At 42.8% G+C, this 15,480-nt stretch overlaps 1 protein-coding gene across 1 annotated transcript in view; it reads left to right on the top strand.

Annotated features, from left to right (window-relative positions):
• The window catches only part of PTHLH (parathyroid hormone like hormone), a gene marked incomplete at its 3' end in the record, with an annotated part of 17,025 nt that extends 13,117 nt beyond the window's left edge, over window positions 1-3,908 (top strand). The window contains exon 4 of the mRNA XM_083365917.1: window positions 3,360-3,908. Coding sequence (XP_083222043.1) covers window positions 3,360-3,369 — 10 coding nt within the window. The remainder of the gene's footprint in view (window positions 1-3,359) is intronic.
• Between the last annotated feature and the right edge of the window lie 11,572 nt (window positions 3,909-15,480).

The following is a 15,480-nucleotide window of genomic DNA, read 5'->3' as shown; positions in this document are numbered from 1 at the left end:
CTAAGCTAGTAAATTCCAAACCAGAGAAGAGAGTCTTGAGATGTTTGTGAAAGTTGCTGCAGGAAGGGAATTTCATTAATGTCACAGCTATCTGGAATGCCTCTTAATACGCCCTTGTTACATAGGCCAAATGCATTTACTTGTATTGTATATTTGCCAAAAATGCTAGTTCTGTCAGGAGAGTAAACTATAAGTTTAATTTAGGAATCCCCCTGGCATGGGCCAAATTAGACCCCAGCTCCGTTTACATCACTGAAGAAAAAAGAAGATAAAAAAGCAAGGGGATTACAAAACACTTGAAAGTTTGCAATCTTTTGTTTCATCCAACTTCCCATGGATTCCTAGATAAGAGATATTTCTGGAGGATTGTCTCATAGTCCTGGGTGTGCTTGGCAGGATAACACGGTCCCTCCAGCTACAATTAGGTGTGAAAACCTAGACCTCAGGCTGGTAACTCATTTTCATTAGCAAAGATATCAAGTGTTATCAAAACACTGGCATAACTTTAGTGTTCTCCATATCTCATCCACTTCCTTCAGAAGATCTCACTCAAGCAGTTGCTTAGTTCCCTCCCACAGTCCATTCCTCCATTTGCAAACTATGCATTGATCCGCCGGCCTTGGGAATAAGGCTGCTTAAAGTGAGCTGGAAGATGGACTTCCAGATGTGGAATACGCTGCTCCGATAAAGGAGAATATGTGTAGCCCAGGGTTGAAATGAGGGGTCCTTGATACTCTCTGAGACTAGTTGTTTTCTTGCAGACATTGCACTACCCAAACTAAGTAACATCATCAGCGTTTTATCTTTTAGAACATGCAGCTCTAAAAGATACACGGAAATGTAGGAGCTGCTTCCAATATTTGAGGGGCTCCTACAAGGATGAGGGGGATCAACCTATTTTCCGAAGCACCGGAGGGCAGGACAAGAAACAGTGGATGGAAACTAACCAAGGAGAGAAGCAAGCTAGGTCTAAGGAGAAATTTCTTAATGGTTAGAGCAACCAACCAATCAACCAATGGAATAGCTGGCTTTCAGAAGTTGTGGGTACTCCATCACTGAAGGCTTTCAAGAAGAGACTGGACTATCTCTGTCTGGAATGGCATAGAGTCTCTTGCTTGGGCAGGGGGTTGGACTAGAAGATCTCTAAGGGCCCTTCCAACTCCATTGTTCTATGTTCTGCTTCTTCTAGACCAGGGGTCTTCAAACTCGGCCCTTTTATGACTCGCGGACTTCAACTCCCAGAATTCCTCAGCCAGGCACACTGGCTGAGGAATTCTGGGAGTTGAAGTCCACGAGTCATAAAAGGGCTGAGTTTGAAGACCCCTGGTCTAGACCAATTGCTTCTTACCTAAGGCAGGGACCCTCAAATCATCCCCAAAACCTATCCAAGCTCGGTTTGAAAACCTCTGATGGTGGAGCCATCATGATGCTATAAGGACCACTACTTAATAGCTATCATGGTTATCCTGATTGGAACTCATTCTACAAAGCTTTCACTTATTGCTTTTTATACCTGGACACTCTGAGGATAAAGCCAGCTCTCCTTCCCTGTTCCAATCAAAGGATATGTACTGGAAGACCTATAGCATGTCTCCCCAAAGCCTTATCTTCTGTATGCTAAACGTATCGATTCCTTTCACTGGTCATTGCAAAATTCAGCCTCCAAGACTCTCACCAGTCAGATATATTCTCACTTGCAGTGGCAAGTCTAGAACACAAGACAAGACAGACTCTGAACATACATAAGTATGATCGGGCAAAGAAAACATAGCTCAACAAACATTCAGAGAACATAGCAGCCTGCTTTACATAAGGAAAACAGATTTTTCAGCTTTGTAGCTATACTTGCCTGCTGGTAGAGTTGAGAGTACACTTTTAAATTCCTTTTTCCAGATGTTCCTGATCATTTGGTCCACATCTAATTCTAGGATACCTTCCATGGAGCCTTATTAACTTGGGATCTGAAATGTTATCCATACTTAATTACTGTTTGTGGAGGAACAAGTTTATGCAACACGTTTAACCAGATCGGTGCAAGATCTAGAGGCTGTATTGCACAACACGGACTGTTTTTGTTTGTTAGTTCATTCATCGTTATACAAAATCATTCACTCAGGAACCCTGGGGGCGCAGGAGTTAGGATGCGGTATTGCAGGCTAACTATGCTCACAGCCTGGAGTTCGATCCTGATGGGACTCATAGTTGACTCAGCTTTCTATTCTTTTGAGGTCGGTAAAATGATTGTTGTGGGCAAAGATCAAACAAGGCTGACTCTGTAAACCAGACATGTCAAACTCGCGACGTCACGTGACGTCACGCAATGTATCAGAGCTTTTTCGCTGTTGCCGGCAATGGGGTGGGCATGGTTTCCAGATGACGTGTCGGGCCCGTGGGCCAGCAGTTTGACACCCCTGCTGTAAACTGTTTAGAGAGTGATGTAAAGCACTATGGGGTGATATATAAGTCTAGAGAATAGAATAGAATAGAATAGAATAGAATAGAATAGAATAGAATAGAATAGAATAGAATAGAATAGAATAGAATAGAATAGAATAGAATAGAATAGAATAGAATAGAATAGAATAGAATAGAATAGAATAGAGAAGGGAAGGGAAGGGAAGGGAAGGGAAGGGAAGGGAAGGGAAGGGAAGAGAAGAGAAGAGAAGAGAAGAGAAGAGAAGAGAAGAGAAGAGAAGAGAAGAGAAGAGAAGAGAAGAGAAGAGAAGAGAAGAGAGATTCCTTGGAGGTCATCTAGTCCAACCCCCTGCTCAAGCAGGAAACCCATGACCATTTCAGACAAATGGCTGTCCAGTCTCCTCTTATAAACCTCCAGTGTTGGAGCATTCACAACTTCTGAAGGCAAAACTGTTCCACTGGTTAATTGTTCTGACTGTCAGTAAGTTTCTCCTTAGTTCCAGGTTGCTTCTCTCCTTGATTAGTTTCCATGCGTTGCTTCTTGTCCTTGCCTTCAGGGGCTTTGGAGAATAGGTGGACCCCACCCCCTTCTTTGTGGCAGGCCCTCAAACATTGGAAGACCGCTATCATGCTGCCCCTACTTCTCTTCATTAGACTAGACATACCCAGTTCCTACAACCGTTCTTCATAGCCTCCAGTCCCCTAATCATCTGTGTCCATGTCTATGTGTGGTTATACTCACAGCTTCTTGGAAGATATTTTCCATCACACTTTGCATTATTAATTTCATTGTACATGAGAGATTAGTTGGTCCGAAATCCTTAGAATGATTGTATGTTGTCCATCAACTCTTCCTAGAGACACAGAACTTTTTGATGAGACTATCAACGTGTCCAGTTATTTGTATGGGAAAATAATTCTCTTCCTTTTTCTTTTCTTCACAGGAGGCGTTGACATCCTCCGCTAAGATTTTTTTTGGAAAACTTACTCAACTGTTCTGCAATTGTGAACATATGGAAAGTATTTATTATCTGTAAATATTGTAAATGATTCAAAATAAAACCTTGGCCGCAGACGTTCTCCAGAGCTGCACATTTGAACATTGTGAATACTGGGGGGGAAATTTTGTACTTGGACAATTCTTGTTGTCACATTTACCATAATTTATTGTGTTGAATAATGTATTTATTTCCATGAACTTTTATCTTGGTGCTGCTGACTATCTATCTATCTATCTATCTATCTATCTATCTATCTATCTATCTATCTATCTATATTTTGTAACATAATGCACTTTAGATATACATTATGTCTTATGTTGCTAAGACATAAATAAACTACTCCTGGTTTTGGATTGGATTTAATGAATTGCCAAGGACAATGACAGAAAAATGCATAAGTAAAAAGGGCCATATTTTTTATACAGATTGTTAAAAAAAAAGAAAGACAAAAGCCTCCAATAAAATGTAATCTAATTAAAATAACATCATGACTCAGAAGGAAAAATGTGTCCTCTAGGATTTAATGACAAGGAACAATAATTTTCCCTTTACAACATCTGAAAATAGCCTTTAAAACTTAACATGTTTACATTGGTTTCGATTCCATTTTTCACATTAGCTTTTAGTTAAAAATCATTTGCAAGCTTTGGCGCTAGCAAAGTGGAGAAGCGTTCTCTGCAGGGGGAAAATGCCCGCCTAGACTTCCTTGGAAGCACTAAGCTGCCAACTGCAGGCAGATATGTATATAAAACATTTTACTAGTTTTCTGAGTTCACAATTTGTAAGTGCTTAGTAAACAACATGTTGTCTGTGTTCGTTTGTCTTACTTAACAATACATATTCAATTCCTAGTCTCCACCCCGGTTTTTTTGAGCCGTTGATCAAATACATCCCATACTTGAAAATATTCTGTGTCTTCTTCTTCTGGGGCTGGAAGAAGTTGTGATTGCCCTACCTCTGTCTAGCAACCCACTTTTGTCTCAAAGGAGAGGGGTCGAATGGACTTTCCTCCAGGCCAGGAACCCAGAACAATCTTGGAAGAGATGAAACAGGCTTCTTTTAAGGTCCTCCCATTAGAGACAACCGTTCCCTTCTCCTTCTGAATTTCTTTGCTGCTTCCGCTACTTCTGTTTCACAGGGATAAGCTGCAGTCTGACGTAAAAACTCTCTTTCCCTAAAAATAACAGTGAAAAAAATGGAGGTGTGAAGCCAGGTGTGTACAGGTAGACCTCGACTTTCAACAGTCACTGGAAAAAGTGACGTATGACCGTTTTTCACACTGATGGCCCTTGCAGCATCCCCAGGGTCACGTGGTCAAAATTCAGACGCTCGGCAACGGACTCATATTTATGACGGTTGCTCGGAGTCACGTGATCCCCTTTGGTGACCTTCCGACAAGCCAAGTCAAGGTGGAAGCCAGGTTCACCTTTACAAGCGGGTTACTAACTCTACAACTGCAATGATTCACTTCACAAGACAGGTCGTAAAACGGGGCAAAACCCGCTGAGCAAATGTCTCACTTAGCAACATAAATTTGGGGCTGAATTGTAGTCGAAAGTCAAGGACCAACTCTACTACATTCTAGTAGTAGCAACAGCTGCAGGGTTACACTTCAGAAGCTCCTGATCATTTTTGGTTAGGTTTTCAACATTTTGTCGAGGGGAAAAAAGGCTATTTGTGATATTTGAAGACTGGCATTCTTCCACTTGCACAAACACAACTATGGCATAAGGAGGCCACTACTGAACTTTGGAATGAATAATTTGTTTTGGACTCAGGTTCCTGAAGATACAATTATCCTTCAAAGGTATTTCTTGTTGGATCCGCTATTACATCTTTCAGTAGGCACAGTACGTCTACATCAGGGCTCTTCAAACTGGGCAACTTTAAGACTTGTGGACTTCAACTCCCAGAATTCCTCAGCCTCTTTCTTTCTCTTTCTCTTTCTCTTTCTCTTTCTCTTCTTTCTTTCTTTCTTTCTTTCTTTCTTTCTTTCTTTCTTTCTTTCTTTCTTTCTCTTTTCTTTCTTTCTTTCTTTCTTTCTTTCTTTCTTTCTTTCTTTCTTTCTTTCTTTCTTTCTTTCTTTCTTTCTTTCTTTCTTTCTTTCTTCACTTCTTTAGATTGGTCATTCTCCAAACAGGATACTTGACTCACTCGAGAATATTTGGGAGGCCTTAAACATTTCCTTTCGCTTAGAAGTGAATTTTTCTTTTCGTACAAAAGGAGAGTGGCAGATGTTTAAACACGATGGGTGTTGCCTTAAAAAAACAATGGCTAAATAAGATTAAATTATTGAAAACCCACTGAGCATGGTCACTTGGGTCCAAGTTTATTTCAAACATTGCTTTCCTATGAAATGTCTTTCCTTTCACACCCATCATCTGTTCAGAGAGCTACAGAAGTCCTGCAGAAGATTTGAACAGTGTTCCAAAATTCATTGGCTACTTTGATATTCGATGGCAAAGGAAAAGATTATGCATTTCTTTCAGCACTGAAGTGAGCTGAGGACAGCACTGCAGGCACAACTGTTTTTTAAATCCAGATGCATCATGGAAATTCATTTGCAATTGGTTAAATACTGTCTCCAAAGAAGCATCAGTAAGACGAATTGTCTTTTTTTTTTCTTGATTTATGATTTGGAACCGTATATTAAACAATTTTTGGATTCCCTCTAAAATCACTATTTCTTACTGGTTGAATATGATGCACTTCAAAGGCGACCGGACCGATTGGCTGAGATCTTGTCCCTTTGTTAGCAGACGCATACAGAGAAAAGCCACGTCCTGAACAGTGGCTATTTGTAATTGGCTTTAACTGCTATAAAAGTTGCATGGCTGAAGGCACAAAGAAAAAGAAACACTATTTTAATCACAAGGAAGGGCCTGAAAGAGAATTACAATGGCATTGTATAAATCATTGCATAAATGAGTAAGATACAGAGAGGATTCGGTTCTTTGAGTTTGGAAAAAGATTAAGGAAGAGAGATTATTTTACTTATAAACATACCTACGGGTCGTCTTTTGGCCTTAATACACCTCATGAGACATTTATTTATTTATTTATTTATTTATTTATTTATTTATTTATTTATTTATTTATCTATCTATCTATCTATCTATCTATCTATCTATCTATCTATCTATCTATCTATCTATTTATTTATTTATTTATTTATTTTTGGGACTTATATGCCGCCCTATCTCCCGAAGGACTCAGGGCAGCTAACAACAATAAAATACAGCGATACAAAAGTTAAAAAGAATTAATTTAATTTAATTTAATTTAATTTAATAATATTTATATACCGCCCTTCTCCCTGAGGACTCAGGGCGGTTCACAGGGCAGAATAAAATACTAAATACAAACGTTAAAACAAGATTAAATAATTGCCCATATTAAAACAGTTGGAATTAAATTAACAGCCCCAATAAAATAAATTAAAATTAATAAATTAAAAATTAAAAAACATTTTAAAAATCCCTGTCATCAGTCCAGGTCAGCCTGATGAAAAAGGAATGTTTTAAGGTCGCAGCGAAAGGACCGGAGATCTGGGGCCATCCGGAGCTCAAGGGGGAGTTGGTTCCACAGGGCTGGCGCTCCCACAGAGAAGGCCCTCCCCCTGGGGGTCGCCAGCCAACATTGTCTAGCTGACGGCACCCTGAGGAGACCCTCTCTGTGTGAGCGCACCGGGCGATGGGAAGTCGTTCCTGGCAGCAGACGGTCCTGCAAATATCCCGGGCCTAGGCCATGTAGGGCTTTAAAGGTAAGTACCATCACCTTAAATCTCACCCGGAGGACAACCGGTAACCAATGCAGCTCACACAGGAGGGGTGTAACATGGGAGTATCGGGATGCTCCCATCACTACCCGCGCGACCGCATTCTGCACCAGCTGGAGCCTCCAGGTGGTCTTCAAGGGCAACCCCATGTAGAGAGCATTGCAGTAATCTATACGGGAGGTAACGAGTGCGTGAGTGACCATACGTAGGGCATCTCGGTCCAGATAGGGGCGCAACTGGCGCACCAGGTGAACCTGGGCAAATGCCCCCCTGGCCACGACTCCTATATGATCTTCAAAACTGAGGCGTGAATCCAGGAGGACGCCCAGATTGTGTGCTCTATCAATGGGAGGTAACATCTCTCCTCCTATAACCAAAGATGGAATCTCTTGGACTAAACGAGATGCCGGTACGTAAAGCCACTCAGTCTTGGCCGGGTTGAGCCGGAGCCTGTTCTTCCCCATCCAAATCCGTACCACTTCCAGGCAACGGGACATCACATTGAGGGCATCGCTGGGTTGGTTCGGGGTGGAGATGAAAAGCTGGGTATCATCAGCATATTGATGATACCTCACCCCGAAACCACGGATGATCTCACCCAGCGGCTTCATATAGATGTTGAACAGGAAGGGTGAGAGTACCGACCCCTGAGGCACCCCACAGCTAAGGGGCCTAGGGGTTGATCTCTGCCCTCCTGCCAACACCGTCTGCGAACGGCCCGAGAGGTAGGAGGAGAACCACCGTAAAACGGTGACTCCCACTCCCAACCCCTCAAGACGTCGCAGCAAGATACCATGGTCGATGGTATCAAAAGCCGCCGAGAGGTCTAATAGGACCAGGACAGAGGAACAACCCCTGTCTCGGGCCCACCAGAGATCATCCACCAGCGCGACCAATGCCATCTCCGTGCTGTACCCGGGCCTGAAACCCGATTGGTATGGGTCCAGATAATCAGTTTCCTCCAGGAACAAAGGGAGCTGCCGTGCCACCACGCTCTCAACAACCTTCGCAAGAAAGCGAAGGTTGGAGACAGGACGAAAGTTATTTAAAATAGCTGGATCCAGGGCAGGTTTCTTGAGGAGGGGCCTTACCACCGCCTCTTTCAAGGTGGCAGGGAAGCACCCCTCACTCAAGGAAGCATTAATAACTGCCAGGAGCCAGCCTCATGTAACCTCCCGAGCCGCATAAACAAGCCAGGAGGGACACGGGTCCAATAAACACGTGGTGGCACTTAATTTCCCCATGATCCTGTCCACTTTATCTGGAGTCACAGGATCAAACTCTTCCCAAATAATATCGGCCAAACCCATCGCTTCCCCCTCGTCACATACTGCCCGATCGGAGTCCAGCCCAGCCCGAATCTGAGCGATTTTATCCACCACATACTCACTAAATTCCTCGGCCCGTCCCCACAAGGGGATGTTATCAAAATAACATCCCAGGTAAATTAGAAGGAAAATAGTTTAAAATCAGAGATCAAAGTTAAAACTCCATCACTGGAAGTTTTCAAGAAAAGATTGGACAACTGATTCTCCGGGATGGTATAAGACGGCGGTCTTCAAACTTGGCCCTTTGATGACTTGTGGACTTCAACTCCCAGAACTCCTCAGCATGTGCCTGGCTGAGGAATTCTGGGAGTTGAAGTCCACAAGTCATCAAAGGGCCAAGTTTGAAGACCCCTGCTTGTGAACTTCAACTCCCAGAATTCCTCAGCAAGACATGCTGGCTGAGGAATTCTGGGAGTTGAAGTCCACAAGTCATCAAAGGGCCAAGTTTGAAGACCCCTGGGTATAAGACCTCCTACCTTGGGCAGGGGTTTGGACTAGAAGACCTCAAAGGCTTCCTTCTAGCCCGGTGATTCTAAAATAACTGGAGTTCACTAAAGCATCAGAGAAGAAATGTTCCGAAGAAGAAGTCCTTTCCAAGGAAGAAATTTCAGAACGTTAGTATCACCGAAAAAGGCTTTTTATGGTTTCTGTTGGTTGGGGACACCTAAGCAGAGGGTCTTCAAAACAGAGGGTCTTACTGTTGTAAGCCGTCTAGAGTATCCCCAGTCGATAGGCAGCAAATAAATTTAACAAATAATAATAATAATAATAATTTGCTACTGTGGTATATAATGACACTTCTGTAATTCCATGAAATGCATCTTCAGGGCAGAATCTGGGAATAGATAGCTCTGCTTCAAGGGCTGCCCCAAAGAAGAGGGAGTCAAGCTATTTTCCAAAGCACCAGAAGAAGCAACGGAGGGAAACTAACCTAAGAGTGAATCAACCTGGAACTAAGGAGAAATTTCCTGACAGTGAGAACAATTAACCCGTGGAACTGCCTGCCTCCAGAAGTTGTGAATGCTCCAACACTGGAAGCTTTTAAGAAGAGACTGGACAGTCACTTGTCCCGAAATGGTGTAGGGTTTCCTGCCTGAGGTTGGACTAGATGACCTCCAAGGTCCCTTCCAACTCTTGTTATTCTGTTCTGCTTCATTGGGCCTGTCAGGCATAAACCAATATAAACTCTGGTTATATTTTCAATCACCCAGTCTTGTCGTCCCAGCAAGTGCACCCCTCCAGTCTTCATTTATCTTGCCCAAGGCTTTGCTGAGGTCCTGGTCCGAGCAAGATCTGCAGTGCCCAGAGGATGTTCTGAAGACACAAACTCTGTCATTTCCTGCCTGTTTTAAACAACCAACCCTGTTTGTCCTCTGCCAAGGACGTGTTTCCTGGCTAATGCTTAATTCGGTTCAAAATTCCAATTGCTATTTTCCCAGGCCTCAGCCTTGGAAGGAAGGTGACCCCGTGGCCTGTTTTTCAAGGTACTTTTGAAACCAGGTTTAGCACCTGTTTGAAAGAGGGCCGAAGCCCCCAGCCCAAAGCAGTCCGAAGATGGGTTGACCAACGAGTGGGAGGAGAGCAGAAGGAGGCAACAGAGAGAGGCTGAACTCAAGGATGGCACCCACTTTTATACACGTCTACGCTCCCCGCCCTTTTGACTCGTTTAGCACCGGGAATTCCTCCTTTACAAATCCTGCAGTTTGTCATGCGCTCATTTTTCCCTCCTCCTCAGTCTGGAAAAGGTGACTTAAGACAAAGGATTCTCTTTGATGGAAGCCGTGCTATGAACTTCCCACACAACGTGTTGGAGTGTGTGTGGGGGGGAGGGTGGCTCTTTTCATTGACTCTCTTTTGATCTATTTCCTGGACTCTTTTTTTTTCTTTTTTTTCTTTCTTTCTCGCAGTTCGGCTAATCTTTTCCTCTGCCTAATTACATCTGTGGAAAATATCCATTCATGACGGCTCTCCAGGAAACAAAGAGACACCCGCCCAAGTTATCTCGGGAACATTTGACTGGATTCATCTCCTGCCATTGACAGGTACCCATCACAGCTCAGGGTGTGTCCACAGTTTGAGCTGTCGCTTTTACCACATGGGTGGGTACCCACATCTTACGCTATCGGTCCTGGCAGAACCGGAAAACGGTTCCTCAGCACTGGCCACCAAGGAGATCATGAGGCCACCGCCATTGTCTTCCAGTTGCCTGCAGGAGCTGAACAAAACAATGGAGACTCCAAGTGTGGCTTTGCTGAATCAAGGCCGCTTTTACCTCAGAAGCTTTAAATAAAGTCTTCCCAGGGCAACCCCGAAGCAAATGCAGTCAGTTCACAAAGGAGGTTTGCCATTAAACCAGGATCTCTTACAGCCTGCAGCCAGTAGCAAGACCAAAGCAGATGGACATAGATAAATAAAATATAAAATAAAGTAAAGTAAAATAAAATAAAATAAAATAAAATAATAAAGTAATAATAAAGTAAAATAAAATAAAATAAAAAAATAATAGTAAAATAAAATAAAGTTAAATGAAATGAAATAATAAAGTAAATAATAATGAAATGAAATGAAGTAAAATAAAACAAAATAAAATAAAAAACAATAAAATAAAGTGAAATGAAATGAAATGAAATAAAATAAAATAAAATAATAAAATAGTAAAATAAAATAATGAAATGAAGTGAAGTGAAATGAAATGAAATGAAATAAAATAATAAAATCTGGCTGACTGTGCAACAACAACAACAACAACAATAATAATAATACAGCTTACAGACACTGCCAATACCCCTAGCACAATCAATCAAGCAACATCTGCTCCATCTCAGCAAGGAACTGATGGATGGGGGGAAATGCCACATTCGGTCTAAACATCTGGCTGACTAGATGACCAGCCATTATAATAACACACATTTTGGTATTCCATTTCCAGTATTGCAAACTTGTACAGTTAGTCCTCAACATACGACCATAACTGAACCTTAAATTTCTGTTGCTAAGTGAGACATTTGTGAAGTGAGATTTGCCCCATTTTACGACCTTTTTTGCCACAGTTGTTAAGTGAACCATCGCAGTTGATAAGTTAGCAACCCGATTGTTAAATGGACCTGGCTTCCCCGCTGACTTTGCTTCTCCGAAGGTCGCAAAAGGGGATCAGATGACCTTGGGACCCAGCAACGGTCATAAGTATGAGTCAGTTGCCAAGTGCCTGAATTTCGATCCCATGATCCTGGGGATGCTACAAAGGAAGAAGTGATCTCTTGAGTTCATTGCCCTCAAACTCTTTGAAGCTTTAAGGCAGAAACCATTTGTGCAGTGATATCCAGCTTACTATTGTTGTTGTTGTTGTTCAACTCTTTAGGGCCCCGTGAACCACAGCATGTCAGGAGCCCCTGTCCTCCACCATCTTCTGGGGTTTGCCCAGACCCACATTCACTGCGTTGATGACACCGTCTAACCCTCTGCCGTCCCCTTCTTCTTTTGCCTTTCATCTCCCCCAGCGTCAGGATCTTCTCCAAAGAATCCTCTCTTCCCATTTGGTGGCCAAAGCCTTTGAGTTCATCTCCAAATACCTTGAAGCTATTTCCATTTGGGTTCCTGCACTTTGTACCAGATGAGGCTTCCAGAACACCTTTACACACAACCCCTTGTGAGTTGACGGTCGCTTGGGTGGGCCTGAATTTGCCTTCAATGTACAAAGCAAAGAAGCCCGTTGCATCTGGTTCTTTCGCAAGCTTGATGATTTCTTTGCTGCTAGGCAAAGCCCAGAGTCTTTGCAATTATTCTGAGCCATATCCTGTGTGGGTCCACCTACCCTAATCTTTCAGCCATCATCCCAAGCCGTTCGTGTCCAGAAATGCACCTCTGGAATATGAGCACCACCATGTATTCGGTCAAAAGGAAGTGGGTGTCTCAAAGCCATGAGGTAACAATTTGCAATCTCCAAAAGAGATTGCTCAAAAAGGTAGGAAGGTCCTTTATGAATCCCACCCAGGGACAACGTTTCAAGCTAACGCTACCCTCTCCAACTCTTATCTGCCCATGATCAAAGGCACATTACAGGTTGCCCTTCCACCATCTCCTCCCTGACAGCGTTGCCCTGGATCCCGCATTCAGATCAGCCTAGACAACCTCAGGATGGAAAGCTTCCCGAGGCAGAAGGAGTTGTACGGTTCATGAAACAAACCGCACAGCATCTATGGATGTTCTCAGTCATCTGGGTCATGGTTGTCTCAAAGGTGCTCCTTTGATTAAGCTTTTTGGATGAGAAGCGAAATGTCATCAAGGGAAGGAACGCAGCCCAGTTGCCTTTCGGAAAGGCATCTTTGAGAAAAGGGCCAAGTGAAGCACATGAAGAATGTAATCATCAGGAATGGAGATTTCCTAGGTTGAGAAGGAATGGCAGAACCTGGGGGGGGGGGGGTAGAGTTAAAAGAGGGATCAGCCTGGAATCCGTACATTGCCACAAGCAAATTAAGTCCAACTTCCCTTGAATTCCGTGGACGCTTATTTAACTCCTAGCAGGCGCTGATGGTTAGTTGAGACGATTCCTGTGCGTAGGCCTAAGTAGCAATGAATCAGTTTAATTGGACCTTCACTTGTGGACCTGATCTGTTGCACCTGATAGTTGCAGAGTTCGTGCAACTTCAAGCAGAGAAGGTAAAGTATACAAAGGCACAAAAGGGGGTTCTCGAGAAGAACTGGAAGCGCTTCAGTTTGCCCAAGTCACGTCCACTCCATTGCCTTGAATGGCTTAGACTTGTCCTTCTCAATTCTGGCAGCTTTAAGATGGGTGGACTTCAACTCCTAGAATTCTTGACTTGACTGTTCAAAACCTACTGAGCAAGGAAATCACATTAAGGCCTCCTCAAGCAAGGAAGGAATGAGTTAATATTCCCTCCAAAGTAAAGCCAGTTAACTTTCTTGAGCGCACTTGGTCTCCTAAGAGAAGGCAAGGTTGCTTCGCGGCTTCTTCGGTGAAACCAAAGCCATCCCTTCCTGCCTGACGGATACTTTCTAGGCATTTGTGTTAAATCCATCAGTTATTTTCCTTGTTATTTCTCTTTTCAAATTCCCCAGCTTGTTTATGGCTTTCCAACATCTCCGGTGCCAACTGCCCTGATCTGTTTTCCAGCACCAGGAAGGATCTGCGTGGAAAAGAGGGGAGAGGAAGACTGGCAGGGCCCACTGAAGTTGTACATCAAAAGCTCGTGGAAGTGGTCAGATTTCAGAGCTTCGTCTCCTCCAAAAACGGAGAGAGAAATGATTAGAAGAGCTGATTCAATACGGGGGAAATAGAGCAATGAGAAATTGGAAAATGCAAGAGCCAAATCTGACATGAAATGAGAAAACCATAAATTGCAGCTTCCTCAACCAGGGCAGGGACTGTAATGTGCCATGTTAATCTCTTTGTCTCCACATTGTCCCAAAGAAAATTGCCTTCTATAACTAATTTTTGGATAGGTATTTCCCAGATCAAATAAAAAAGATAGATGGATGATAGATAGATAGATAGATAGATAGATAGATAGATAGATAGATAGATAGATAGATAGATAGATATTGCTCAAATATATATATATTGCTCAAATATATATATATTGCTCAAATATATATATATTGCTCAAAAAAATAAAGGGAACAGAAAATAAGACATCCTACTATTAAATACAGTACATTGTGTTGTTTAAGTGTTCCCTTTATTTTTTTGAGCGTAGCAGAGTGAGCGCCTGTTACTCGTCCCAGCTTCTGCTAACCTAGCAGTTTGAAAGCACGTGAAAATGCAAGTAGAAAAATAGGGACCACTACGGTGGGAAGGTAACAGCGTTCTGTGCGCCTTTGGCATCTAGTCATGCCGGCCACATGACCATAGATAGATAGATAGATAGATAGATAGATAGATAGATAGATAGATAGATAGAGATAGAGAGAGAGAGAGAGAGAGAGAGAGAGAGAGAGATAGAGATAGAGATAGAGAGACAGACAGACAGACAGACAGACAGACAGACAGACAGAGACAGAGACAGAGACAGAGAGAGACAGACAGAGAGAGACAGAGAGAGACATACAGAGAGAGAATGGGCACAGAAACTCAACAGGTACAGAAACCGACCTTAGAATTAACATTGAAATATTTAATGTTTTCTAGGATCAATTGTCAACAAGACTAACAATCAAGCGATATGCCACAGACTAGCAGTTGGTAGAGGAGCAATAAAGATACACAGAAGTCATTATATGCCTATATCTGCAAAAAAAAAACAAAATCATAATCATGCAGGCAGGGAAAAGGGATTTTTTTTCCTCTGAGATACCCCATGGAAGCAAAGGTCAGGCTTGAAGAAGCAAGACAGGAAGGGTATGGACACTTCTGAACTTTGAGACTGGAGAAGACTCCCAAGAATGCCACGGGCAGCCAAGAAAACAAATTAAACTTTGGATACATCAACCCAAAGTTCTCACTGCCCTGAAGAACACTGACATTGACATCCCCCCTAAACTCCGCTGAAGGTGTCGCCTAGCCTGGAAACGAAACGTTCGGAACCAACCCACAAGCTCGGAGGACGAACCTCCACCAATATTCATTCATTCATTCATTCATTTGACAAATTTATATAGCCAGACAACTCACACACAGTGAAGCCATGACAAGCTGTTCTTTAGCAATTCAGTTGTGTGATGATGGCCACCATTTTTTTGCCTCCTCTGGCCAACCTTCCTCCTTCTTCCTCTCTCCCCCCCCACTCCAATATTTTGCAGAAAAGCCCCATTTTTGCTCATCTCAGAACTATTTATTTAAAGAAAAAGGATCTGCTGGGCCTTTTGCTTTGGGTGTGGCATCTGAGTGTACGGATATCTGGGGAATATTTCCTGCTCTTCGATATCTGTACCCTTAGCCAGCACGGAATATATTTTACATTTGATGGTTGACTGCCTGGCTGACTCTGGCAAAAGAAATAGC

This window comes from Vipera ursinii (assembly GCF_947247035.1).
Source record: "Vipera ursinii genome assembly, chromosome: 6".
Classification (NCBI taxonomy): Eukaryota; Metazoa; Chordata; class Lepidosauria; order Squamata; family Viperidae; genus Vipera; species Vipera ursinii.
The sequence above is the reverse complement of the archived record's forward strand: the minus strand, read 5'-3'. Positions and strand labels throughout refer to the sequence as shown.